General features: G+C 40.8%; 8 protein-coding genes across 8 annotated transcripts; 2 read left to right on the top strand and 6 right to left on the bottom strand.

Moving 5' to 3' along the window:
- Positions 1-13729: 13729 nt before the first annotated feature.
- Positions 13730-14364, bottom strand: J4E85_007604 (uncharacterized protein; the record flags this gene model as incomplete). Its single annotated transcript, XM_051471836.1, has 2 exons — positions 13730-14040; positions 14106-14364. 2 exons carry the CDS (start codon positions 14362-14364, stop codon positions 13730-13732), a joined length of 570 nt encoding a protein of 189 aa, XP_051324033.1.
- A 293-nt stretch (positions 14365-14657) lies between these two features.
- J4E85_007603 (uncharacterized protein) lies at positions 14658-17429 on the bottom strand (the record flags this gene model as incomplete). The annotated part of the gene is made up of 3 exons (XM_051471835.1): positions 14658-15884; positions 15935-17202; positions 17258-17429. 3 exons carry the CDS (start codon positions 17427-17429, stop codon positions 14658-14660), a joined length of 2667 nt encoding a protein of 888 aa, XP_051324032.1.
- A 987-nt stretch (positions 17430-18416) lies between these two features.
- J4E85_007602 (uncharacterized protein) lies at positions 18417-19283 on the top strand (the record flags this gene model as incomplete). The annotated part of the gene is made up of 1 exon (XM_051471834.1): positions 18417-19283. The coding sequence occupies one exon, from the start codon at positions 18417-18419 to the stop codon at positions 19281-19283; it is 867 nt and encodes a 288-aa protein (XP_051324031.1).
- A 156-nt stretch (positions 19284-19439) lies between these two features.
- J4E85_007601 (uncharacterized protein) lies at positions 19440-20479 on the bottom strand (the record flags this gene model as incomplete). Its single annotated transcript, XM_051471833.1, has 2 exons — positions 19440-20014; positions 20074-20479. 2 exons carry the CDS (start codon positions 20477-20479, stop codon positions 19440-19442), a joined length of 981 nt encoding a protein of 326 aa, XP_051324030.1.
- An 803-nt stretch (positions 20480-21282) lies between these two features.
- J4E85_007600 (uncharacterized protein) lies at positions 21283-22043 on the bottom strand (the record flags this gene model as incomplete). The annotated part of the gene is made up of 2 exons (XM_051471832.1): positions 21283-21941; positions 21989-22043. 2 exons carry the CDS (start codon positions 22041-22043, stop codon positions 21283-21285), a joined length of 714 nt encoding a protein of 237 aa, XP_051324029.1.
- A 375-nt stretch (positions 22044-22418) lies between these two features.
- J4E85_007599 (uncharacterized protein) lies at positions 22419-23045 on the bottom strand (the record flags this gene model as incomplete). The annotated part of the gene is made up of 1 exon (XM_051471831.1): positions 22419-23045. One exon carries the CDS (start codon positions 23043-23045, stop codon positions 22419-22421), a length of 627 nt encoding a protein of 208 aa, XP_051324028.1.
- A 641-nt stretch (positions 23046-23686) lies between these two features.
- J4E85_007598 (uncharacterized protein) lies at positions 23687-24491 on the top strand (the record flags this gene model as incomplete). The annotated part of the gene is made up of 2 exons (XM_051471830.1): positions 23687-24399; positions 24467-24491. 2 exons carry the CDS (start codon positions 23687-23689, stop codon positions 24489-24491), a joined length of 738 nt encoding a protein of 245 aa, XP_051324027.1.
- Positions 24492-25428: 937 nt separating this feature from the next.
- J4E85_007597 (uncharacterized protein) lies at positions 25429-26043 on the bottom strand (the record flags this gene model as incomplete). The annotated part of the gene is made up of 3 exons (XM_051471829.1): positions 25429-25599; positions 25660-25835; positions 25890-26043. The coding sequence occupies 3 exons, from the start codon at positions 26041-26043 to the stop codon at positions 25429-25431; spliced, it is 501 nt and encodes a 166-aa protein (XP_051324026.1).
- Positions 26044-26549: the final 506 nt, after the last annotated feature.

Raw genomic sequence — 26549 nt, 5'->3', positions numbered from 1 at the left:
CTTAGATATATCTACCTCTACTTCTATCTCTATCTCTACCTTATTAGCTAGAGGCTATATTTATTTCTTAGCTAATCTTAATAGTATATATACTTACAGTAAAGATATTCTAGCACTTAGAGGTAGCTATAGTTACTTCTAATTCTATAACACTTATTATTAATAGCTATATTACTACTAGCTATATTACGTAGTTACTACCTAGAGCTAGCGTTACAAAATAGCGCAATTTTCTAATTATAGAGATAACGTTCTCTTTACTCTTACTTTTATTACTCTCTACTCTATAGCCTATAGATAATAGCTAATAGCTTAAGCTTAGACCTAGTGTACGTAAAATCTCTTTAAGCTACCTCTACCTCTATTACTTTTACACTTAATACCTCTACTAATAATAACACTAATAGTAATAATTCTATTATAAAGTACTATAAGTCTATTAGCATTATTATTAATATTTAGATACTACTAACCTTTACTATAGACTTAGTTTCTCTCTTTTAGCAGCGCGCTATTAGTAAAGATCTTAATAAGTCTTCTAATACCTTAGCTCTAACCTCTTTCTTCTTATATTAACCTATATATAATACTACTATAATACCTAGTCTAGTCTAGTAAGAATAAAAGCGCCTATTAGCGCCTATTACGCGCTATTAGCGAGAACCTTAACAAGTCTTCTAATACCTTAGCTCTAACCTTCTCTTTCTTATATTAACTAATATACAACATTACTATAATATCTAGTCTAGTCTACTAATAGTAGACGCGCCTACTATAGCTAAGACGCGCCTTCTAGCTCTACGTAAACAAACAGTAACGTAAATAGCTTAACTAAAGGTAACTTTAAAGTAGGCTTTCTTGCTAGAGCTATAGCTATAGAGTTCTATTTAGAGCTAAGCCTAAATATAGACATCTTATTACTAGTTCTAAGCCTAAACATAGTTATTATCGCTAGCTCTAGCTCTAGTTAGTATCTAAAAAGTATAACTAGTAAGAATAAGTTCTTATTAAGATATATTAAGATTGTATTTAATTATATTATAGGTTGTAAATTATACTACAACGCTATATTAACTATTACTAATATTTATAGTTATTATTATTACCTAAACCTTATCTTTATATTTAAGCCTACGTCTATACTATAAGCCTAATATATCGCTATTAGCCTAACCTATTATTATACTATATTATATATTCTTAAAGTTCTACCTACTATATCTTTACTTTATTCTAATAACCTAAGAAGATATTTATACTATATAGATATAAGGTTAGATTATTAAGAGCTAGCGTGTCTATAGTAGAGGAGAATAGATATTCTTAGACTTAGAAGTTATAGGCTTAGAAGTTATAGGCTTAGAAGTTAAAGGCTTAGAAGTTATAGGCTTAGAAGTTATAGGCTTAGAAGTTAAAAGCTTAGAAGTTATAGGCTTAGAAGTTATAGGCTTAGAAGTTATAGGCTTAGAAGTAAGCTACGCTATCTAGATTAGTATCTAGTATAATCTTCTCTAACCTAGTAGTAGGTAGACAAATAAGACAGGTCTAGCTATAATCTAGAGGTATATCTAATAGAGAATAATATTATTCTAATAGAAGTAGATATATTTCTAAAGGTAAGAGAGTAAGCTATAATATTACCTAATATTCTAATAGTATAGAATAACCTCTAGATCTAAAGAAGAGTAGCTAGACTTAGCCTACCTCTAGACATAATAATATTGCAATATATTTTAGTAACATTACCTAGCTATTCTAGAGGTAGTTTTAGATAGTAGATTTACTAGTTTAAGTCTTAGAACGTTTAGACTTATAATTTTTAATAATCTAAATCTACACCTAGAACGTAGACTTAGAATTTTAACTACTTAGTAAACTAGTAAATATTTACTTATTTCTATAAAACTATTAGTTAGACTTAGTAATTTTTAATTGCCTAAATCTACACCTAGAATATAGACTTAGAGATTTTAATAGCTTAACGCCTATAGTAAATATTTATCTATTTCTATGTTACTAAAACTATTAGTTAGACTTAGTGCTTTTTAATTGCCTAAATCTGTATCTAGAACGTAGACTTAGAGATTTTAATAGCTTAGCACCTATAGTAAATATTTATCTATTTCTACATAGCTCTAAGTAAATTAGCTCTATATCTAGTTAGCTATATATATATTTACTATAGGTAATATAGCTATATACCTAATCTTATTATACTATTATATTAGCCTACGCAATAGATTAGAAAGTAGTAAAGGTAAAGAATATTATTTATATACTAATAGGTTGTATTTAGCTATAGAATATTATTAAAATTATTAATTTACTCTATCTTAATAGTGTTGCGTTAGCCTTACGTATAGTAGATAGAGGTAATAAAGAGTTAGAAAATAAGAACTATTAACGCTTATCTAGTAGAAGTAATATTTAACATTATTCTTAATATAAGATACGTAATATAAAATCTATAATATAATAAAAGAGAAGCGCTTAGCTAATAAAGATAATCGCAATTTAAGAGTAGAGAAAAGAAGAGTTAACACTAGCTGTTGCTCTTAAACTTCTCTAATATTATTAGCGTAACTTCTAGAAAGTAGTATAGTAATTACTACCTAGAAAGAGTAAAGTGTCTAACATTTCTATATATATAACTAGCTAAGATACTACACTTATCTAGGCTAACTAATAGTAAACTAGTAGTATAGAGCATATTACTCTATTAGCCTTTTAGAATATAGTTAGAATAAATACATACCTATATTAGTAGAAATATTACGCTAACTAGGTAGGTAGCTAATAGCTAACTTATAGAAAATTATAGTGCGTATTACGTTACGTTACGTTACTCTACTTTCTACGCGCACTATATTTCTTTACTATAGACCTACTCTATCTTATCTAGATAGACTATTACTATATAGAATTATAACTTTATTTTATATAGGCTCTTTAGAATTTGTATATAGCTAATTATATTACTCTTTACGTATACTATAATTATATTAGCGCGCAGAGCTATTACAACTTTTTATTTTATATTATTACTACTCTAAAGATAAAAGTTCTACCTAAGTACTTGCGTAGAACTAATAGCTATAAAAAGCTATTTACTTTTTAACTCTCTTCTCTTGTATAAGCATCTATATAATTACTATAAGATTTATAAGTAAAACTATAAAGCTTCTCTTTAGTCTATAGCTATTTATATATTACTACTATTATAAAGTGTAAACTCTAAAGCAGAACTTGCTATTACTACTCTACTATAAGCGCAGGTTTATTAAAACTATAAGAGTATTTAGAAGATTAAGAATAAATATATACTTAAAATAATAGTATATAAGACTATAATTAATCTAAAAAGTAGTAGGTAAAAAGTAGCTTATTAAGAGATACAAGAGTAGAGCGTAAGACCTTATATTTAGCTACTATATTTATATATATAATATTTTCTAATTATTAGAATCTCTATATAGGCGCTTAAACAAGCTATTACTATATTAGGTTAAGGTATTAAACTAGGTAGTAAATATTTAAGTAGAAGTAAAGAAGTATAAGAGGTATTTATTAAGGTAAAGAAGAGAATTTAAGAATATAAGTAGTAGTTAATAGACAAAGTATATAGTAAGAGTATATTAGAATATTAATTATATTAAGCTTAACTATAGTTGTTAGCAGCTATATTACTTACTCTCTAAGTAGGTAATCTTAAATACATCTAGCGCTGTAGTAACTATAATTCTAAACTTATATAAAGTAGATATTCTTATTAATAAATATAAACTCTCTAACCTCTATAGCTAGAATAACTTATAGCTTTTTAGTATAGAGAACTAGAAGTCTAAATATCTTACACTTACTAAGTATATAGAAGATATAATACTTTAAGACTTAGTCTCTATTAATATTCTCTCTTGTAATAGATTGTACAACGCTCTCTATCTTAAAGTCTTTCTCTACTATATTAATAATAATAAATAAGTAGTAGTGCTTATAGTGTAAATAAGTAAAGATACTATAGATTCTTCTAGCGCTGCTAGTTAACACTTTAACATAATTACTAACCTTAAAAAGAAACGCCCTCTTTATCTACCTATAATTCTATTAATACTTATACTATACTATCTAATATAGAAATACTATACTTATAGATAGATAAACTTTAACTACTTTACCTATTAAATAGGCTAGTGTTAGAGTATAGTAACGTTAGGTATATTATAGTTATCTTTATATATATCTAGTAGTTACGCTATAAATAGATAGTTAAGAGAGAGCTTATAGTAATACTAGATAGAGAGAAATAGATCTTAGAGAACTATATCTCTCTTTAGCTTTAGTGTAATCTACGCTTCTACCTTAAGATAGCTAGCATCTACTTATATATCTTAAGTATTATAGTTATTCTTAGAGTTCTCTACCTTTTAGTTAGTTGCTATTAAATAACTAAGAAGAGTAGAGTATTTCTTTACAACGCTTTAGAAGATATAAGTAAGCTCTAGGTAAGAATACTAAAACGCGCTATCTAGTATAAACGTAATTATCTAGTAGTAATACTCTATCTTAAGTAGAGTTTGCGTAACCTTCTAAAAGTTAGTATTATAGACTTAATCTTTAAAAATACTACTAAATTATTAGTAAGGCACGTATATAATAGACTAGTAATCTAGTATAGAATTCTAATAATTAAAGCGTATAGACAAGAAACTACAGTAACTAGAGAAGAATAGTAAGACTTACTAGTAATAATCTTTACTCTACAGCATAATAACGTTAAGAATAGAAGTAAACTATATAATAGCGTTATAGAAATAGAGAATTATATAGATATTTAGAGTTAATTACTTTCTTATTAACGTCTTTACTCTCTCTTTCTCTTTCTCTACTCTTCTTAAGTCTAGTTAAGTATTAGAAATAAGCTCTTCTTTACTAAACTAAAAGTCTAGTAAATTAACGTTATCTATAGATAAAGCGTAACTTAGCGCTACTAAAAGCCTAGAGTTTAGGTTTCTAATAGCGCTCTCTACTATTTTAATATTCTTTAATATAGTAGTAATAGTAATAGAAAGAAGATCTTAGTAGCGCTTATAGCTCTTAATAGTAAGTTAATATATAAAAGCCTAATTATAATTATATAGCTATTAGCTAAGAAACATAGCGTTTAATTTTGTAACTATATTAAAGTAGTATACTATAAAATTAATCTCTTTAAAGCTACTTTAGTTATTACGCTACTTAAGAAATATATTAATAGTAGCAAGAAACCTTGTTCTAACATAAATAATCTATAGCTAATTTTAGAGAATAATAGAGTTAATTATAAAAGCTTAGCTATATTTCTAGATAGAATAAAAGCTACTATACTTCTTAAGATGCTAGTTACGCGGCTAGCTAGGTAGAAGAGAAAGAGTAGTAAACTCTTTAGCGTAAGTATTATAGAAAGAGAGTTTAAGAATATTCTTAAATAGTACTATAATAGTTTAGCGTGTAATTTCTTTCTATTTAGAATAGATAGCGTCTAGTAGGCGCAAGTAGAAGAGATTAAGAGTAGAGGTAAGAAGCTATAGAGGCGCTTAAGACTTAGCAAGACTAAGTTCTTAGAAGATCTTATCTCTCTCTTAAATAGCTTTACTCTTAGCTTCTTGCTAGTATTAAATTATTTTAAAATAGTATTATCTATTAAGTATAATATTATAGCTAAAATTACTTTAGTTTTTAGATAATATTAAATAGTGTTAATAGAAATACTTCGCGTTCTAGCTCTTACACCTAGAATTTGCCTATTACTAAGGCATATCTCTAATATAGGTAAGGCAGAGGGCGTATATAATAGTAGTTATTCTATTATTAAGTTTTACCTTAATACTAGACTCTAAGTCTATTAAATATATTATAGCCTACATAATATTATTCTATTCTACACTAAATAGACTAAGTAGTATAGAGAATACGTTAATCTAGCAGCGCCTCTTTATCTTATTAAGAAATAAGAATTAAAGATATTTACTAGTAATAGAGTAGTGTATATTATAGTAAATGCTAAAAGCGTTAATAAAGATAGTATAGAGAAAGCTATACACTCTTCTACTTAGAGATAATAAGAAGGTTTTAATAAAAGCCTCTCTTCTATAAGCTAGAATCTTAAGCTTTCTATAGTGTAGATATAATAGCGTAAGCTTACAAATGCTTATTATTATACTAAAAGTTATAATCTATTAAATATAGAACTTATGTAGAGAGAGGTTAACGTATAGAGTACTTATACTCTAATAGTAGTCTAAGAAAACTCTCTTTTTACATTAAATAAGTTAGTCTTTCTTAATCTAGATAATTAGACTATTCTTAATAAGAAAAAGCTCTATCTTATTACTTATAATAGTAGAGAGTATAGATTATACGTCTATTTAAAGACTAGGTACAGAAGACTAGACATTACTTAGAGATATAATATTTATAACTATAAGTTATACTTTACTAGCTATACTACTTATAACTACTATACGTTAATAATCTCTTATAACTAATATAATACGTGTAAGTTAATTCTAATTATTAGTAGTGTAGTACTATATAAACTTAGAAGTTAGTATAGGCCTTACTTAGTTATTACTCTTAATTATTGCGAAGTCTCTACTTATTATTCTATTTAACCTTACCTACAACTTAGAATACTAGAACTTAATTAGTTTATTAATAAAGTTTACTATACTAAAATATTTATAACTTATTATAGAATTAGAATATATTATATAGCTAAATACGTTGCGTATATTAAAGAGATAGAGATTCTTAGTGTACTTAGAGCAAGTTAGAAGCTTAGTTAGATTAAGATTAATCTTCTATTTACGTATTTTAAGAAGTAGTAGTTAGTAATTAAATACTTTCTTTAATATGTTAATGCGTATTAGTAGGTTAATAATCTTAGAGAATATAGATATAAGAAGGTAGAGAACAGCGCAGAGCTTAGAGTATGCTTACCTAGAGATATAGTACTTATTAAGAAAATTTATAAAAGTAAGGTAAAATTTACTTATATTAAAGCTCTTTATTTCTTAAGAGACTTCTATTATAGAATTACTAGTAGCTAAGAATAGCCTTCTTAAGAAGCTACTAGACTTACTAGTAGTTACGCTAGTTAAAATACTAGTAAGATTATTACTACCTACTTTGCTACTATTATTATTAAAAGACTCTTTATTATAGCTATTAGCTTCTATAACTTTATCTTTAACAAGATCTTTCTATTTATTATTCTTACTACTAGTACTTATATCTACTTCTACGCTTATACTATACTTATCTAGTACGTTTAATATATTAGTTATAATTTTATCTAGATTACTGCGCGTATAACCTCTTAGAATTACCTCTACTAACTTAACTATATTACTATATAGATTCGCGAGCTTAGATAAGAGAATAGAAGATAGACTTAAATTATAATATAGTTTACTAGTTTCTATATTTAATAAAGTTGTAGTACCTAGAAGGTTATTATTATTACTACTACTACTATTATAGTTATTAACTGCCTAGTTACTACTTACTCTTAGCCTAGAAACTTAGGCTCTAGAGAATATAGAAGAGAGCTAGAATAGATATAACGTATTATAAGATATAGTAATATTAAAGTAATTCTATAGTTATAGTTAGTAAAGTTCTAAGTTAAAATAATAGTAAATAGAAAAGTTATTAGAGCCTAAAGACATAAAAAATTAATATAAGACGCAATTTCTAAGCGCCAATAACTAATTTCTAGTAGAATAGACAGTATAGAAAGCTACTATATTTATAGAATTAGCTACTAGTAGTAGAGTCTATAAGTAGAGGTTTCTGTATAGAAAAAGAGCTAATTATCTAGCTTTAGAAAGTCTATATAATAATAAATATAGTAAAGAAAGAGCTAGCTATCTAGTAGCTAGAAGTGTATAGAGCAGAATAGAGATCTTAGTCTAGTAGCTAGAAGTCTATACATAATAGCTAATTAGACGCTAGAAACCTCTTCTATAAGGCTGTAGTTCTAAAATAGATAGAAGGCTTACCTAATAGTATATTATACCTTTTAGATATCTAAGAGTATAGATCTAAAAGGCTAAGAGTCTAGAAATATATTCTACTACATAGTAGAGACATTCTTAAACCTTAGAATCTAGAGAAAGTTAGCCTAGATAGAGAAGAACCTAGACATAAAAACATTAGCACACATTCTAAGTATTCTAAGAATATTGCTAGCGTATATTAAGATAATGTAAATTCTAAGTCTAACGTATAGGTAATAAATAGGTTAGCTATATTATCTAAGCTAGAATAATAGAAGTAAAAGTAATAGATAGTAATAGAAAGTTCTAAGTTCTATAGCTAATATTAGCTAAGTTTCTAGGTACTAAAAACTAAGAATTTTCTAATTTATAAAGTATTATATTTATAGTTATAGCTATAAAAATACTTATAAGTATTTTAGTAGCTATAAACCTAAATATACAAGAGTCTAGATAAATAGTATAATTAGTAGAGGTTTACTATATAAAATAAAATCTATATAGTAGAAGGTAGCGCAAAGAAATATAGACTTATAGTTACTAGCGAATATATAGGTTAGTTATAGCTCTATTTCTAATACTGTTTTAAGCTATAGGTATAGCTTTCTAGTAGGCGTAATAATAATTTAATAGCTAAGTTTATAGTAGTATAGTAGAGACTTAAAGCTTAAGTTATACCTTAATTATAATAATAAAAAGAGTATATAAAATAATTTTATATCTAGAGATAGAAAAACGTATAGAGGTAGAGTAGTGTTAGTAGAAGTAATTTATAGCAGCAGACGCTTCTAATATATATAGCTAGTGCCTACACTAGCGCTAATAAGACCTCTATATCTCTACTTTTACTACTATTACTTAGCGCTAACCTCTATTAACTAGCCTCTTAACACTATTACTCTTTTATTCTATAATCTTACCTTACTTTACGTTCTACCTACTTTACGTCTTTAATTATTCTTTACTACGTATACTACTTCTATTTATTTACTCTTTCTATCTATACCTCTAAGAAACGTAAATAGTAAGCGCTCTACCTTCTAGCCTAAGATTATACTATCTACTAAAATTAAATCTCTATCTAAGCACGTCTATAGACTAAGCACTAAGCTCTAGCGCTCTTAAGACCTCTTAGATAAGTATAATTAGAATATATCTAGGTTAGATAATAATCTACTTAAGCTATCTTGCGTCTCTACTCTTTACTACTTATAAGTACCTTGCACTTAATCTAGCTTACACGTACGCTTAGAGTCTCTAGTAGTACCTACTAAGACTTTAACTAAAACTACTATACCTACTAAGAAGAAGAAGAAGAGCAGAAATAATACTACGTAAGCCTAGATACTACCTAAGTTATCTCTTTAATTATAGAGCGCTAAAGCTAAGAGTTAGCTAGTTATATAATTATAGACTCTAAGCGCGCTCTTAGTTTATAAACCTTCTATATCTAATACTATTTAAGAAGAAGATAAGAAGAGTTTAGGTACTAAGTTAATTTAAGAAGCTATTAGTTCTATTAGTAAGTCTAATAAGGTTAAGAAAAGAGTAGTAGATTCTAAGAAGAATAGCTAGTTAAGAGATAAAAAAGTAAAGAAGATTTATAATTAGAAGAGAGCTAAGAAGACAAAGCTAAAGGTATTAGAGAATAAACGTAGTTAAGATAAGAATTTTAAATAAGGTTAAGATAAGCTAGCATAATTAGCTTAAGTTTAGGTACCTCTAATTAATATTAGCTCTACTAAGCCTAAGAAGGTTAACACTAATAAAGATAGAGCTATAGTATCTAAACTAAAAGCCTCTATTATAATAGAAATACTTAAGAGTCTAGACTTAGTGCTAGTAAAGAGCGCGTCTATTAGGTTTATAATTTAAGAGATTAAGTAGAAAGCTTTAGTAAACTACTATCTCTAGTGTTATTTTATATACTAATCTATATTATAATAGAGTATATAACCTAAGCTAAAGAAGCGTAAGTATAATAAGTCTTAGCTAGATTAAATAGCTCTTAACTTCTACTCTTGCAACTAGCTCTTAGTTAATTTACTTAGAGTTACTTTTCTTATTATACTTAGCTCTAACTAGTGCGCTTATCTAGTCTACTAAGTATTTTCTAATTATATAAATATATCTTAGTACATCTAGGTTATTACTAAAGCTTATATAAAGGTCTACAACAATACCTTATAATAGAAAAGCTAAACTATTAAGGTAATAGAGGTAAGTGTTTTATAAATAGATTTATTTTCTTTTACTAACCTTGCTATAGACCTATATTCTAAAGGCTCTTTAGCGTAACTCTAGCAAAGCTCTAGCTAAGTGTTATTACTTAGATAACCTATAACTAATATTTAGAACGCGCTTTAGCTTTAAGAAGTTTAACACTATCTTTAGTTTTATAAAGCCTATAATTAACTAGCTAGTAACTACTACGTTAAAGAGCCTAGAAAAAAAGTACTTAAAGAGAGAATAGTAGGCTTAAAGTATAAAGCAGGTCTAATTATTCTATTATGCGTATATACTAATACCTTATAGCTCTTTTCTATAATATTACTACGTAGGTAAAGTTAGCTTATAATATATCTAAAAGTAAGATTATATACTATTCTACTTATACACATAAAGGCCTAGTTTTAGTATTTAATAAGATTTTTAAGAATAATACTATTAATAAGCACTAACCTAAGATAACTAACTTTATTACTTATATTAACTTTCTTTACAAAAGCAACTGCAATAAGCCTCTACTAAGAATTAAGTTTAACCTAAACTCTACTAATCTAATAGAGTATAATCTTCTACCTAGAGTAACTCTAAGAGAGAGTAAGCACTATAATAACGCTAATAAATATAAAACGCTTATATAATAATATAAGTTAGTTACTATAAAGTTTCTGCCTTTAGTTTTTTTTATATTTCTCTTTTACTTTTTAGATTTAGCGTTCTTTCTATAAGTATAGCGTTTTTGTTATTTATAATACCTAGTTAGTATTATTACTATCTTATTAGCATTAGATTTAGTGTTACTATTTAATAGAAGAATTTACTATAGTAGATCTTTTAGTTATCTTACTTTATCTTAGTAGATATAGTAGCTGTTACATTTATAAGGTATCTAAAGCGTAGGCTTTACTATAGAATATATAAATAATAAGCTAATTTGCTAACTTAATACGTAAAGAGACTTATAGAATTCTAGATATCTATATTATAACTTATATAGTTAGTAAATATTTACTATCTAGGCTTAGCTACTTAAAGATGCAAGCTATAGCGTACTATTTCTTTACTAATAGAATACCTCTAATATAATCTTAAAGTAATATAGGTAGCGTAATAAAGCTAGTAAGTAATATAGTATATATTACATAAATTAAAACTCTAAGAGTAATACTACTTATAAGGTAGCGCTAGAATTCTAAGAGTATACTAGGTTCTACATATATATTACATAGAAAGCGGAGATAAAACTATAGTAATAACTAATTATATATAATTATAAGTAGACTTTAATATTATAATAAAATACGTCTAAGATTAACAAAGCTATAAAGTACTGCTAGGTTCTTTAATCTACTAATAAAGAAAAGTTCTATAGTATTATATTATTACACTATTACAAGAGCCTTAGTAATAATTTTATCTTTACTTTAAGTGTATATTATATTAATTGCTTAACTAATTCTTTTAGAATTAATATAGCGTTAGAAGAGTTTCTACGTTAATTATATAGTCTTTTAGATATTATGTTAATATTAATAGGCTAATTAGCTATTATAACTATATTAGATTTAATACTATATAATTAATAACAGTAGTTTTGCTATAATTATTATATAACACTTAATTAATCTAATACATATGCAAACACATTTTTAGCGTAATATTATATTTATCTTAATAGCTAACGTAGCTAATATAGCAGCGTAAGGCTATTTAGCTTAGAATTCTAACTATATAGACACTTTATTTATTGCTTTTAGTATATTACACTTAATATTATATGCATAGTCTTTTAACCTCTAATATCCTTTGCAATGTGTGTTGTTAAATTAACATTCTGTTTAGCCCCTATTATCAGCCCCGCGGGGCGCGCTACGGCGGTGTCATCTTATCTCCCGCGTTCAACGTCGACAACGCAACATTGGCCACAGTTCCTCAGCTCACCACTAATGACTATCGGGATTCCGGTGTCTTCACAGCAGCCTTTGGCATCAACCTCAGGGACTAGGTCCGACCCAACGATACAGAGCCGCTCCAATTTAAGTACGAACCTGCCGATTGCCGCATCTTCTACACCCTAGCAAATGTCTTCAACTACACCCGCTTGTGGTCTGATGCTGTCACCGCCATTTTTGACGACACTTCAAAGTGCGTCGCAGGCTCCACAGGCTTCTCGAACTCAAATAAGACTGCGCCGAAACCTGCGCCAGCCGCACCAGCTCCACTCAGTCTCGACATGGGTCAGTCTGATGCTTTGCTAGACGGTGACAACCTCAATGAGTCAGGCGGTCCGCAGAACACAGCAGAGCCTGCACAGAGCTTCGCCATCGACTCATGCTCGCCCAGTGGAAACTGTAAATTTCCCCGTGTCCAGAAATGTAGAACTATCTACGCGACCGTCTGCGGAATCTACGACAAATATCCATTGTGTCTCCCGCATACACAAGATAAGCTCGCATGCGACGCTACAACGGCAGAGTGGGAGCCAGACCCACTGGCCGACGTAGGGCGTGGTAGTCTCAAGCGAAGAGCTGGCCTTGGTTTGGTGGCACCGAAAAAGCCAGTGGGTGGAGCGGCTCCGTCGGGCCTCAAGCCAGGTGTGCCGAGGGGCAATGAGCAGCAGCTACGAACCAAGAAGTATGGGCGATGTAGGCCGAAGAAAGGCGAGAACTTTAAGCTTCCGAGCTGTCCTTTTGGATAAGCACCTGAGACGATGAACGTATCTAGGCCAGGCTTGGCTGGGTAGTCAAAGCCCATAGAGACCACTGCATAGACTGTAACACCACTAGAAGTATAATACATACCCATCAACTCGGTACTTCTTATGCCCTCGCAATACACACCAGAGCATGGGTGACTATGAACCTCTCCGTTGCCAGGTAAAAGGTCTGCACAACGTGCTTTTGCGCATGTCTTGTCTGTGAACGCCTGGTAGAAGGGTACGCTCAGGTCATCCATCTCAGTGAGCCAGACTGCTCCGCCGAAATGCTCGATTAGCTTTGTTTCTCCGGCTCGGGTGAGAGCGCGTCCTTTCGAGGGGTCGGATGGCACGACGGGTTTCCAGCATGTCATGTCCATGGTCGGTATCTTTAAAGCGTCGTCGACGGTGATTTGAGGCAAGGTGTTACCGTGAGAACGGAAGTGCGTTAAGAAACTCTCCAAGTGCGCAACTGCACCAACCGTTTGCTCGACAGTCTTTGCACGGTCTCGAATAAACGCAGTTACTAAATCGGCGATATACTGCTCCGCGACGGAGATTCCTTGCGCAAAAGATCCACGAAGTTCACACTCAACATGAAAGAACTGATTGAGATGCATGCTATCAGGATCTTCCCCGCGAAAAAGCTGAGAGATACTTCTACTCTCGTGCGGAGGTTCAGTCTACATCTCAGCTAAGCGAAGTAACACCACCCGCCCATTCGCTTCGTAAAACCCCAATCTTGCCCCAGGAATCAACATCCCAATCATCATCTCTCCTCCACAAACCTCAGTATCTCCCTAGCAACTTCTTCAGGCGCACTATCAGTCGTGTCAACGCTCAAACCATCACAGCCCTCAAACCGAAAGATATCGCATCTCTCCCTGAAACCCCTCAGACGATCAGGATCAGTGAGCTTCTTGGCACTCCCGTTGACGCGCCCGGCGGCAGCAATCCGCTTGATGTTTTCCTCGACGTCGCAAACAATGTAGACAGGCTTAAAAGGGCGTCCAGCTGCTCTCGCTGCTTCCTGATACTCTTCCGCGACTTTTTGTCCTAGTTCGTTGTGCGACTGGTAATCTTCATCATCACGTCAACAACCATCAGCAAAATGTCTTTGGCAAGGGATAAATAGGAGTTCTTACCGGTGAAAACCACAACCTGCGATAACGTAGCAGGGTTACTAACATGTTCCCTGAAGATGTGTTGCCGATATCGATGTCGTTCTTTTTGGTAATCGGGATGACTTCGTGCGTACTTCGCTTCCACGGGGTCGATCAGCTGGTGGTTGTCCAGGAGGATCATGTCGGTGTGTAGGATCTTCATGACGGAAGCGATTGTGAGTTTTCCGCAGCCTGGAAAGCCGTTGATCCAGACGAGGGGTGCTATCTTGGTCGTGTCCATGATGTTGGCAGTCGGGAAGGCGTAACGCGTCACACGGATGGGGAAATTGTTACTCGGTGTGTCAAGGTCCAGTTGTGATTTTGAATAAAGGTTCGTGATTTGAGGGGCGCGTATAGATATAGGCGGCCAGTCCAAAGACATGAGTCACTGTTTGCGGCCCATGGTTGTGCACACCACGAGAAGGTACGCGACGTCATTGGTCAGCAAATAACACTTTGAACCACGGTTTCGTAACACTCAAACGGAAGAGAGCTAGCATCTCGATTTCCGATCTCACGGCTACACCAACCCCCTCACTTAAGGGTATCAACCAACTCCCTATAAATCTTCTTCAAATCCCTCACATCCCCCTCCAACTCCTCGACCCTCTCCGTCTTCTCCCCCAACATCTCCAACGCCGTCATCTCCCTATTCTCCATCTCACCCAACCTCTTTTCCAAATCCCCAACCTTCTCCCCCTGTTTCCTCGTCTCGTCGACCTCACGCATGAGCTTAACGACTTCTTCACGCGCTTCGTCGCGCTGGGCCGTCAGACGAGCGAGTTCCTCTTTATGGGTTGCTTTCTCGGATTCTAGACGCCGGACTGCGGCGCTCATGCGCTCGACGAGTTGGACGGAGGGACCTGCGCCGGCGGTGGAGACGCTGATCATGTCGTTTATAGTCCTGTGTGGGGAAGATGTGTTCTCGAAAGGGTCGTTGTCGTGGTCGATCGTATGGATAGACGGTGTTTCCAGGCCGCCGTTCAGGTTCGACATGCTTGATGGAATGGAGTCTTGCCGTTGGGGGGTGCCGAGTTCGGGGGTGCGCACTTTGGTCGCGTTGCTGGACTTGTTGTGGCGTGAGGAAGAGGGGCGGCGCGAGGCTTCGTCGAACATGCGGTCCATGGGGGACATCATGGGCATGTCCATGCCGCTGGAGATGGAGCGTGGGTTGGGTCGCCGGCTGTATATGCCCAGTGGGTCGGGTGAATGCCGGCGTTGGGCTATTGAAGGGGAGTCTGTTCGTAGATGATGTGAATCACCTAGCAGAGATGGCGTCTGTATCTCTACTTTCCATCTGTTCTTCTCTTCCTCTATTCGTTGTTGAAGCTCGACCTCCCACAGCTTCTTTTCTCGTTCAAGCTCGGCTCGCGCATCTTGTGCTGCCGTCTCTGCTTGCGTGAGCCTAGTTTGTAGCTTCTGGGCCGCGGCATGCTGCTCTGTCAGATCGTGCTCGAATGTGCGGGCTCGTTCGTTGATGCTCTCCAGCTCGTCTTCCAGTCGGCGTGCTTTTGAGTTGACTTCCCGTGCCTTTCGTCGTACATCAGACTCGCGCTTTGCCGTTTCATCGCGGTCTTTCTCGAGAGCTGCCATACGAGACGTCAAAGTGGTCTCGATACCCTGCCAGTTCTCGGAAGCCAGCGAGTACTGGGTCTGCAGCGTCTCAATCTGTCGCAGAAGCTTAGCTTGTGAGTCACCAGTCGCCGATGAAGATGCCTCTTCTGTGCGGCTGCGGAGCAGTTCGAGCTTAGATTCCAGGTTCTAGATTTTGGTCAGTATCCGTCTGTTTAGAGTACTTCATCAGGACTTACAGCAATCTCGCCGCGCAACTCAAGCTCGGCGACCTTTGCTTTCTCCTGCTGGCTCTTCGCTTCGTCCCTGGCCGCCTGAAGCTCCCTCTTCGCGCGATCTTCGGCAAGCTTCTTTTCTATCCGGACATTCTCGATGTCTTCCTTGAGCGACGCAGTGGCCCTCTTCTCTGCTTCCAGCGCTCCAGATTGGGCTCTCTTCTCAGCGTCTTCTGCTCGTGAGAGAGCATCGTTGAGCTGTTTCCGCAGCTCAGATATGGTAAGTCCAGCCTCTTCGCGCTCAGCTCTGATAGTCTCGATGTCCTTCTCGATCCTACCCACAATCTTCAGCTTTTCTTGCGCAGACTTTTCTGCCGCCTCTGCGCGCCGTGCCCTTTCCGACTGCTCAGTGATGCTCTTTTCCGCCTTTGTCAGCCGCTGTTTGAGAGTCGCAATCTCCTTGTCCTGCTCCATGGCCTTCGCGCGCATCTTTTTGATAGTGGTCAGATGCTTCATCTCCGTCTTTGAGAGTTTCTGCCCCTCTTCCATGAGCGCAGCTATCTGTGAATCCTTGTCCGCCAGCTTCTTGTCCGCCGGGGTCGCTTCCGAGTCGGACTTGGCGGCCTTTGCAGAGGCAGCAAGCTGCTCGGAGAGGTATGTGAGCTTCGACTGTAAAGCATCGATTCGCTCTAGGTGAGAGTTGAGCTCCTCGCGATTGTCTTGCATCGTCTCCTCGTATGTCCTCTGTAGCAATGATAGCTCAGCTTGCACTTCTTCGGGATCTTTGGTCTCGGTAGACAGCGTTGGGGGGAGCACGTCGATCGAAGTTCGCGACGGGTCGCTGTCGAAGGACTGGCGGGGAGACGAGGTTTGCGGGGTGACTATGGAGGGTATCGACGGCATGGACATGGTGGGAACGGGCGTCGAGGTCGGTTGCTCAGCTACTAGAGGTGTAGGCGGTGGTGAAGTCGCTGGAGGAGAGACGATGGGCGCAGGTGCCTCTGCGGCAGGTTGTGGAGGCTCCTCGACCTTGCTTTCATCCGGCTTGGGTGCCTCATCTCCCTTCGCCGTTGTGGTTTCCTCTTTCACAGCTACCGCCTCCGTCGCTGGCTCGGGCGCTTTCGAGTCTATGCTGGCTCTTGGCGATGCGGTGACAGCATTCACGGCTGGACTCGCGGGTCTCGATCCAAGGTCCGACGAGGTTCTTGCTTCGGATCCTTTGTTCACAGCCTTGGCTAGGCGGTCTTGTAATCGAGAATTGGGCCGGCTTCGTGACGAGGTGCGCGAGATGCCTGAGTCGTTAGCCCTCTGAAAGCTGGTAACAGGAAGTGTCTCCAAGCCACCCACCTGGATCGACGGCGAGCTTTTTGTCCGTCGCTGCCTTTTCTGTCGTGTCTGACTTGGCGCCTGCCTCTGTGCCCGCCGGCTTGGTGGGTGTTGTGCCATCTTCGGCCAGGATACCGTCGAGGCGCGACTCGAGGCCCGAGATGGCGCTGTTCCACCAGTTCTTCCCGCTCATCGTGCCTCTACAGCTTTACGTGTCTTGGGCGATGGGTCGTCTACGACGCTTCGCTAGCGTTCAGCGTGCACTCGTTCGGCGCTTGTGTCTGTTCATAGCTCAATTGCGCGGGAGGCCAGGCTGGTCTGTTGGCGGTCGTACGCGATCAGTAGGGTTCGCGGGGTGTCACAGCAATGACCATAGGGTGAATGTCGCAGGGTGGATGTTGTCGCAGCTAGATCAGCTCGTATCATCGGAAGGCGGCCCCAATCGCATGCGTGTCCTCTTGCTCCCAAGGTTCCTGCCGCGCAAGCCCTCGAGATGACGGGCGCGGTTGCAGCATGCCACGCGCACGCCGATTGGCCGACCAAATGTTCCGCAACTCCGCTCTCTGCCCTGACGCAATTCCCACCACCAAGAGTTTATGCAGGGGACTTCGGTCCCGGCCATGACTTCCGCATAACGATCGGTCTATGGACATCTTCACTTTTCCATGCTGTCACCATGCCATATGCTTTTTTGGCATGCGTTTCCAGATGCAACATGCATCTCACGATGACTGCTACGATTGAACTAGCCTCTAGTGGCATCGCGCCTGCCGTCTCTGACGACAGCAGTATTCTTTCTTTAGTTGTGTTTGCTGCCTTCATATAGTTCAGAGGTACCTTGATTCCTTCCACATATTCCAACACACACAATCAAACCAATCAATACCTTCAAGATGCCTCTCGCAGTAAGTTGTTCTCGGTTTCTCGTTTACTTGCCATCTGAACTGTTTCCCAATGTCCATCATCCCATCGTTGCCAACCAGTACCGTCAATGTACAGATTTGAGACTTTGTAATCCGTTCTCTTGACTTAAGTACCTTCCATATATCATCCCAAATCTTGTTCAATGTTGGCTCTTATCTAGAACAACTCGTGTTCCCCAACATCTCGCCACATATACACACCGCTCAAGAGAGTGCTCACGAGTCGATATGGACTGTTTCTACAAACCTGACCCCCAATGACCCATATTAACACCCCCCAGGCAGTCGGACAAATGCGCTCCCAGGCCTCCATGGCCGACAACCTCAAGCAAGCCCAATCCCTCTGCCGCAAAGCCCACGAAGCCGGCGCAGCCGCCCTCTTCCTGCCCGAAGCAGCAGACTACCTGACCACCTCCGGCGGCCTCAAACTCTGCAAATCCGTCCAAGACTCCGAATTCGTCCAAGGCCTCTGCGCCTCCGCAAAACAATACTCCCTACCCATCTCCGTCGGCATCCACGAGCCCACCGACGATGGCCAGAAAGTAAAAAACACTTTAATCTGGATCACCGCCACAGGAGAAATAAAATACCGCTACCAAAAACTCCACCTCTTCGACATGGACGTAAAAGACGGCCCCCAAATGCAAGAATCCGCCGGCGTAGAACGCGGCGTCCACCTCGGCGACCCCTTCGACAGCCCAGTCGGAAAACTAGGCATGCAAATCTGCTTCGACTTGCGTTTCCCTGAACCCGGTCTCGCCCTCCGTGCGCGCGGCGCAGAAGTCCTTTTATACCCCGCCGCCTTCACGACGCCGACTGGAAAAGCAGGACATTGGGAGATTCTCATCAGAGCCCGTGCGATTGAGACGCAGAGTTATATTATCGCTGCGGCGCAGGTGGGTGTGCATGATGAAGAGGGGAAGAGAAGGAGTTGGGGACATAGTATGATTGTGGATCCGTGGGGGAAGATTGTTGCGGAGTTGGGGGGTGATGAGGGGGAAGGGGGTAGCTGGAAGGATGAGGGGGAGATTGCGTGTGCGGAGATTGATGTTGAATATGTGAGGAGTATGAGGAATGATTCGCCGTTGAAGAGGAGGACGGATGTTTATAATGAGTTGGTTTAGGGTGCTGGGATGTCTTTCGCGATGGAGTGGGAGATGATGTCTTTGTGTTGTTCGTATTGCATCATGAATAACCAAAATCGAAAAGTTCGCTAGGAATGCCATTGTACATGCCGTTCAAGTCCAGTCCGATCCAACCGACGACTCGAACACCCCATCCTACCGACCATCGACGTCCTCCACATCCTTTCCTTCCAACAACCTTGCCTTCCCCGCTAAACTCAAATACGCCAACCCATGCTCCGCACTCTCAAGCTGCCACTCAACCCTCGGCCTAACATCACCCAACTCACACGCCATACACTCCGCCAACCTCTCCAACATCGTCGTAAACAGACTCCTGCCACTCCCCTCCTCCCTCTGCGGCCCCTGCGTCCTCGGCGGTTCAAACTCGCCCTTCGCCGTCCCCCAACAAGGCCAGTCCCAATCATGCGTGCCATGATCATGGTAGAAGTTCAGTAAAGTAGTCTCTGCATTCGAGGTATCGTGGTGCAGTAGCGTGTCTGAGATGAACTCCGGACCGAGACACAGCGCAGCTTCCGCGAAGCAAAATTCGAGTTCGCTGCGTAGTTCGACTTGGTTTGCGTCCATGAAGCGGCCGTAGGTGCGTTGATTTATCCAGCCTGAGCCGTGGTAGCGGGCGGAGAGGGTGGCGTGGTGGAGGACGAGGTAGATTGCGGTTAGAGGGTCGCGGGGGAGGGATTTGATGTAGGTTATGCGTTCTGAATGGTCTTCTGAGGGGGAGGTTAGCTGGGGCTGTGTGTGCTAGAGAGGGGTTGGCGGGTGGCCTGACCGATTGATGTCAGGCGGTATAATAGTAGTAGTCCGGCGTTTGCGAGCGGGACGTTGTGTTGTAGAACGGCGTTGAAGTTGTGCTCAGAGCAGAGGGCGTCCATAACGTCATCGACAATATCGTAGTTGTGAACGCAATCGGCCAGCCAGTCGACGTTGAGCCTACCATCTCCACACTTGAAGTCAGTCTCTGCGTGCCGGAGCTCTTTCTTCATGAAGCTGCCAGTAATGGATCTTTCGTAGTTCTTGAATATGGCACGAAGTCTAGGATGTGCGCTCCGAATAGTGGTAATGAGCGAGCCATCGTTGAAAGGCAGGTGCTGTATCGTCTTCAGGACCAGCTCTGGAGGAATTCGTGGGGATATGAGGAAATTTAAGTACGTCGATGGATCGGAGAAGGTAGCCATGCTAAGCTATGAAGTTTATGACGTGCTGAATAAGAGAGTGATTGTGTGGTGTTGTGTGCTGAGGAGAGCAGAGGAGGTAGGAAACCTAGAGCTGATCGATGCGGTCGCGACTTATACTTCTAGGGTAGCTGCAGTCCAGACTGTACTTTCTGGATACGTCTTTGAGGGAGTAAACGGCGCGGGTTCAGCCTCGGTACATCGTCCCCGCGACAGCTATATAGTCAAACCGTGAAGACCATGATGGGTGACGATTAGCACCATGATGGCGAATCATCCTCAGGATGAGCACGCGTCAGGAGCAAAGTAACGTCACCACGTGTAGTTGCGATTGCGACGTCTGACAAGAGTTTGTCGCGTGCTTCACAGTTGAGCTGATAGCTGATGCGATTGCCTGTTCGCATCCGTGCGTGTGCAGACGCTGGGACTCGAGGCATGGAATGTAGACTGATCGCTGCGAACAGGCGCTAGGTCAGGCCCCGCTGATGGCATGCCGATGGGAGCGTGGGGGCTAATGCAGGTGATGGGTGCGATTGCGCAATAGGTCCGAGGTGCAGAACACGCGGGGTGCGAGGGGCTGCGTCGCTGCGAGAGAAAGGCAAGTCGAGATCGGGAGTAGTCATCACGAGCTCGTGCCACCCCACCGACCAGACAGCGATCCGCATGGCATAAAGCATGAGAGCAACTCGCATATGGTAGCTCAATTGTGAATGTGTTCATAGATATGACAGCCTCAATGCGCCGTGACCCTGGGTATCGTATTGACTCCGTAAATGCAACATTACATGTCGTGAGATATGTCCTGCCTACTGCAGTTCTATGCCTTCCCGCTCAGCTGCCTGCAGTATGAAGCTCCTAGTCTTCGCATCTGGCGCGAGATCCAGCGGTACATGGCCATCGGTGTCCTTCTTGTCGTGTTCCGCGCCCATGGTGAGCAGCAGCAGCGCCGCGTCTCCATGCCCCTCGCTCATCGCGTGGTGCAGCGCTGTCATGCCGTCCATGTCCGTCGCGTTCAAAGGGCTCTTTGCATCTAACAGCGCCTTCATCATCGGCACGCTGCCTACCGCCGCTGCTCGATGCAGTGGTAGCTGACCCCTCTTGTCTTTTATCCGTGCTGACGCTGGCGGCTTCTGTGCGAGCAATGTGCGTGCGATATCGAGGTTCACTTTCGATGCGCAAAAATGTAGGGCGGTCTGACCGTTATTGTTCTTCGCGTTCACGTCGGCGTCCTTGGAGAGCAGCAGATCTACTATTGGCTCTGCATCTTTTCGAGAGCATGCCATCATGAGTGGCGTCCAGCCTGAGCCATCTGTAACGTCGGCGTCAAACGACTTGCTTTGTACGAGTGTTTGAACGATGGCGAGGTGGTTGTAGGATACAGCCCAGTGTATTGGGAGGCGTTCGTCTGGGTCGCGGAGGTTTGCGAGCTTGGGGTTCGCGGCGAGGAGGGAGTCGACTCGGGATGCTGGGGACTGTTAGGCTTGATCTGCTAGAAGAGGGTGACGTACGCACTTTGACCTTCCCGACAGGCCTCGTGGATGGCGTACTTGGCCTTGTATTCTTCCATTATGTTGCGGATGATGGCTAACGTTGACGCGTGTGTTAGACAGTTCGCAGCTCGGCTCCCAAAAGTTAACCCCGCTATGGCCGAGGCGTGGAGATCGCCGCGCCGTGACGTAATCATTTGGCTCGCTCTAGTGGCTTCGTACTTTCGAAGCCATCTTGTCAACAAAACTCCTGACATTATATGGCCCATTGTCAGTCTATAGCTTTAGTTCTATCGTATTTACTACGGTCTAGTTGTCTGTTTTAATGCCACATTTCGGCATTGAATAGTAGAAAGACCAGCGTATCCAAAATGCATCATCTCCGTCTCAAATGTCTCTCCAATATATCGGTATCGCGCCAAACGTCCGTCCGTTATAGACCACTCGCTTCCATCTCAAGAGGGTATGTGGCCCTCTGCACGCTTGGCGGAGCCTTTGCTAAACCTCCAGGCGGTTCCCTTGTGTCCGCTACTCACAGCGGCGCCACTGACTTTGCCCCAGGACATTTCGAGGACTGACCAGGTGATCGGAACACTAGAAAGGTAGACAAAATCTAGTATCAGATGCTCCATGTTCTCGGCAAGAGAGACAATAACCGCGAGCTGTCCGTCGATCATAGGCTCTCCTGGATACATCTGATCTGGATACAACTGATCAAGCCATTGCCTGGCTCGACCTCTTGACGATGATGGAATAACTTCCCTGATGACCCGCTCGTACGCATTGATCTTACGCAGGAAGCGGGGGGCGAAGATAGCGTCGAAGATCCAGGTAAATTTTGGCGATCCGTTCATGGTCATAGTGAAAGAACGAATGTGCTTTGCGAGATCTTGACGATCAACAAGCGTCTCAAACAACAACATCAAGTCTATGCATTGCTTGGTCGAGAAATTGAGCTCTCGGTAGAGCTGTGGTTCCGCAATCGATCGATAGTACTTTGATGTCATCGAAAGAGCCGATGCTTCCTTTCCGACTAGGTGCTGGATAATCTTTTCGTCTAGCTCGGTTGAGAGACGGTCCATAGTGGGCGAGTAAGGGAGAGCGAGAGCAGTAAGTTCCTTGTGTTGATGATACTTCTCACGCGAGAGCACCTTGTATGCGTGTAATATTGACTTCGGAAGTCGCGAATGGCTTATTGCCGATGAGTCGCGAGAACGGGTGATATGTCGCGACTGCGCGCCGGCGGTATATGACGATGAGCTGGAAGTCTTTGGAGATTTGGTCAGAGGTAGTTTGCGAAATGACCTGCGTTGCTAGTGCAAGGAGCGATAATGGAAAGGACGCACCTGCTGTATTAGGGGCACGGACCTTATCACACGCGCTCACTCTCGTCACTTAGCAACGCGCAAGTACCGCGCCCGATTCAGCCATAGGAATCGTGGCAGATCGGTCGTGAAGTTACGCTTCGGCTGGTTCTCGAATTTTCGGTTCCGATTACGTCTCGACGCATCTCAACCATAGTTCACTACAGTCATGTGCAGAAGCTGGTGCCTGGAAGGAGGAAGATATATAAAATCTCGTCGGTGGGCTCTTGCACTTACGAAGACATATATTTTCCATAAATTCTAGGCAAAGACAACGCACTCTCTGGAGACACAACCCGATCAAAGCTTCTTCCGACATCTCCGAACAGCCGCCTCTCGATCGCAGTCGCCATTCAACGATGTCGATCTCAGGCCTTTCGACTGAAATCGACGAGATGATCATCCAATACCTCCCGCATCACGCCCTTCACAACCTGACGCTTACGAACAAGTACTATCGCAAGATAGCGGAGCCATATCTTTACAGGCACGTCCAAGTATGCAGTCCAAACATCCTCTCCGTACCACGTCTGCTATTAACTCTAATCAGCCGTAGGGAGCTCTCGAAGCACATCCGGAGCTTCGCCTTCGACATTGCTAACGAGCAATGGGAAGCAGACCTTCACTATCTGAGCTATTACGATCCGAACAACACAATCGAGAAGGTCAGCAAAGATCTCTCCAAAAGGTCATCGGAGGTACAGAAGGCTCTCAAGGAACTCGCGTACCCATTGAAAGAGCCTCTGTTTGACGTGACGTGGTACTACAATGTGTCCAGGGAGATCTGGACTATAGATGCGTCGCTTGCCCTCATACTCTGTCTCGCAACCAACCTCGAACACCTTCGGCTGATGAACACGAGTTCTGCTATCATCGAAGCCGTCTGCCCCTCACGCTGGCAAAGGCTCACCAAAAGCCCGTCCTTGGGAGTCTGGCCCTTGAAAAAGTTGAAGAGCCTAGATGTAGCCCTTGGAAAGGAAGCGTCTATCCCAATATTGGCACCTGTCGAGACCCTGAAGGTCAACGGCATCTGTGAATACTACAAAAACGGCGGCAACCATAACTTCCAATGGTCATACAGAGGATCTAAAAGGACCGCGATTTTGCGCAACTTGGAACTGCGACACATCACTTTACAGCCGGATCAGCTTCATCGCATGTTAGAACTACCAGAAATGCATGGTATACAGCACCTGAAGATGGTGAATGTATATGTTGAAGTTCTAGGCGATTACGATCATCGTCGATTGAACGGGCCATTGGCTGACTTGTTTCCGTCACTGAAGACTTTCGAATGGACTGGGTATCACGCTGGAGAGTTCAGACCATTTGGTAGCTTCAGGGAACTCGTGCAATTGGAGGAGCTCACTCTCGGCTTCGCTTACATAAGACCAGGCGGGGTTAATATCTTTACTACACCTACACATCTTCTGCAGCCCAAAGAGTTCTTTCCGGATAGCTTAGTGGCTCTCACGATCACAGAGATGCCGCGTGCATTTCTGCATGACCTCCAGGTCACCTGGGCGACGTCTCCCTTGCAAAATTGTCTTCTTACGACTGCCAGGTCCCTTGGTCTCTCGAAGTTCGACTTGTATCTTGACCTGGAAGACCGGGTTTCCCATCCTTATACCGAATCGATCAAGAAATTTCTTATCGAACTAGTGTCCGCTTTGAACGACGTTGGTACATCGATGCGAGTCTATCGGCAACAAGATACTCGCGAACCGGTACTGTTGTGTAGTCTGGGTTATGTAGCAGAGCGCATCGACTGGGCTTGTCCATTGGGCATGTGGCCCGGATTAGGGTACCTAGATTGGCTAGCAGGACGGTAGAACGAAGTAGGCCACAGTGGGGCATACGATACACGAAGAGTGACGAACTGCGGGCGGACTAGGCTTTGGTCGTTGATTATATAAGTTGTTGCATACTACAGGTAGCTGGAAAGAAATAAAACCGTAATGTTGACAGTACGACATGCTGCAGCGTGAAGTTAGTCGAACATGTGTCTCCAAACGCCTCCAATTAACTCGTCGCTGACATTTACACAAGTCCCAAAAACATGTAGCATGTAGAGCTTCCTACAGATCTGGACCTTGACTACCTAATAGCTGTGCAAGTAATCCCCAACAAAGTTCCTAGCGACCATGTCGACACCTTGAACAACGTCAGCGGCAGGGTTCCATCCGTCGTCACTGTCACTGAGGCCGAGTGGTCCAGTGAACTTCTTGGCCTCTGCTCCAAGCGCAGTGATGGTGGGTTCAACGAAACGATGCTGTGTTCAGTCAATCAATTATTGTTCTCCGTCTTGTAAACGAATTCACTCTTCACTAACCTGGTAGGGCCAATTGTTCATGTTGTGAAAGACCAGAAAGCGCTTAGTCTGTTCTTGATTCTGGCCGTATTGGAACGACTCGTCGACCCTAAAGTTGTAGTCTCCTCCGTCTATCCTCTTCGCTTTCAAGTCATCGAGCTTGTCGGTTTGGACGTAGATGACGCCGTCAGATTCGCCTGTTCATGGCTGGTTAGCTTGAGGGTATCGTCTAGAAAAATGGATTCACGTACCACCAGACTTGACGGTATAGTTGCATACATAGTAGTCTTGCTGGCGAGATGATAGCCTCTGGCTCCAATTCACAGTGATTGTGCTGCTCTTCTCGCCACCGAGGAACTCGGCAGGAATGTGGATTGTGTTTCCTTTTTGGACGAGGTAAGGCATGTTGGAAGGATGTTGTTTGAGTGTAGTGAGGAGTAGATGCTTGTGGAAGTTCTTGCTGTGGACTGACGATGAAAAGATGGATAAATGACGGGTGTCTTTATACTGCTCAGGTTCAGCTCGTATGCGGTGATATGACACTACCTTGGGGATAGATCCATGTAAACAGTCCTAATGTGTCAGTCTATTAACGACTTTACCTGCCATCATGGCGTGTTTTGCACGTGGCTTGCTCTAGATCGTCAACACCAGCCAACTCGGACTTGAAGCGCTTGAACAGCTGCCGTGAAGCAGTCTAGCGCGATAAGCCATCGCTATAAACGCGTAGCCAGCTGTGCAGGTTTCGGTCATGTCCAGACAAGAGAGTGATGGAAAGAGCTTAGGTTTGTGACTACGCGTCGGCAGCTGAACGCGATGGTTCTCGGCTATTTTTGCATGGGCTAGATTCCACGCGGCGGCGGAACGGGCCAGCATCCTCAACACCTGACAGGTCCACATCGTGACTTCCA

This window comes from Alternaria conjuncta (assembly GCF_024043145.1).
Source record: "Alternaria conjuncta strain BMP 0040 chromosome Unknown scaffold_11, whole genome shotgun sequence".
Lineage (NCBI taxonomy): Eukaryota > Fungi > Ascomycota > Dothideomycetes > Pleosporales > Pleosporaceae > Alternaria > Alternaria conjuncta.
This window is presented reverse-complemented; position numbering and strand designations above follow the sequence as displayed.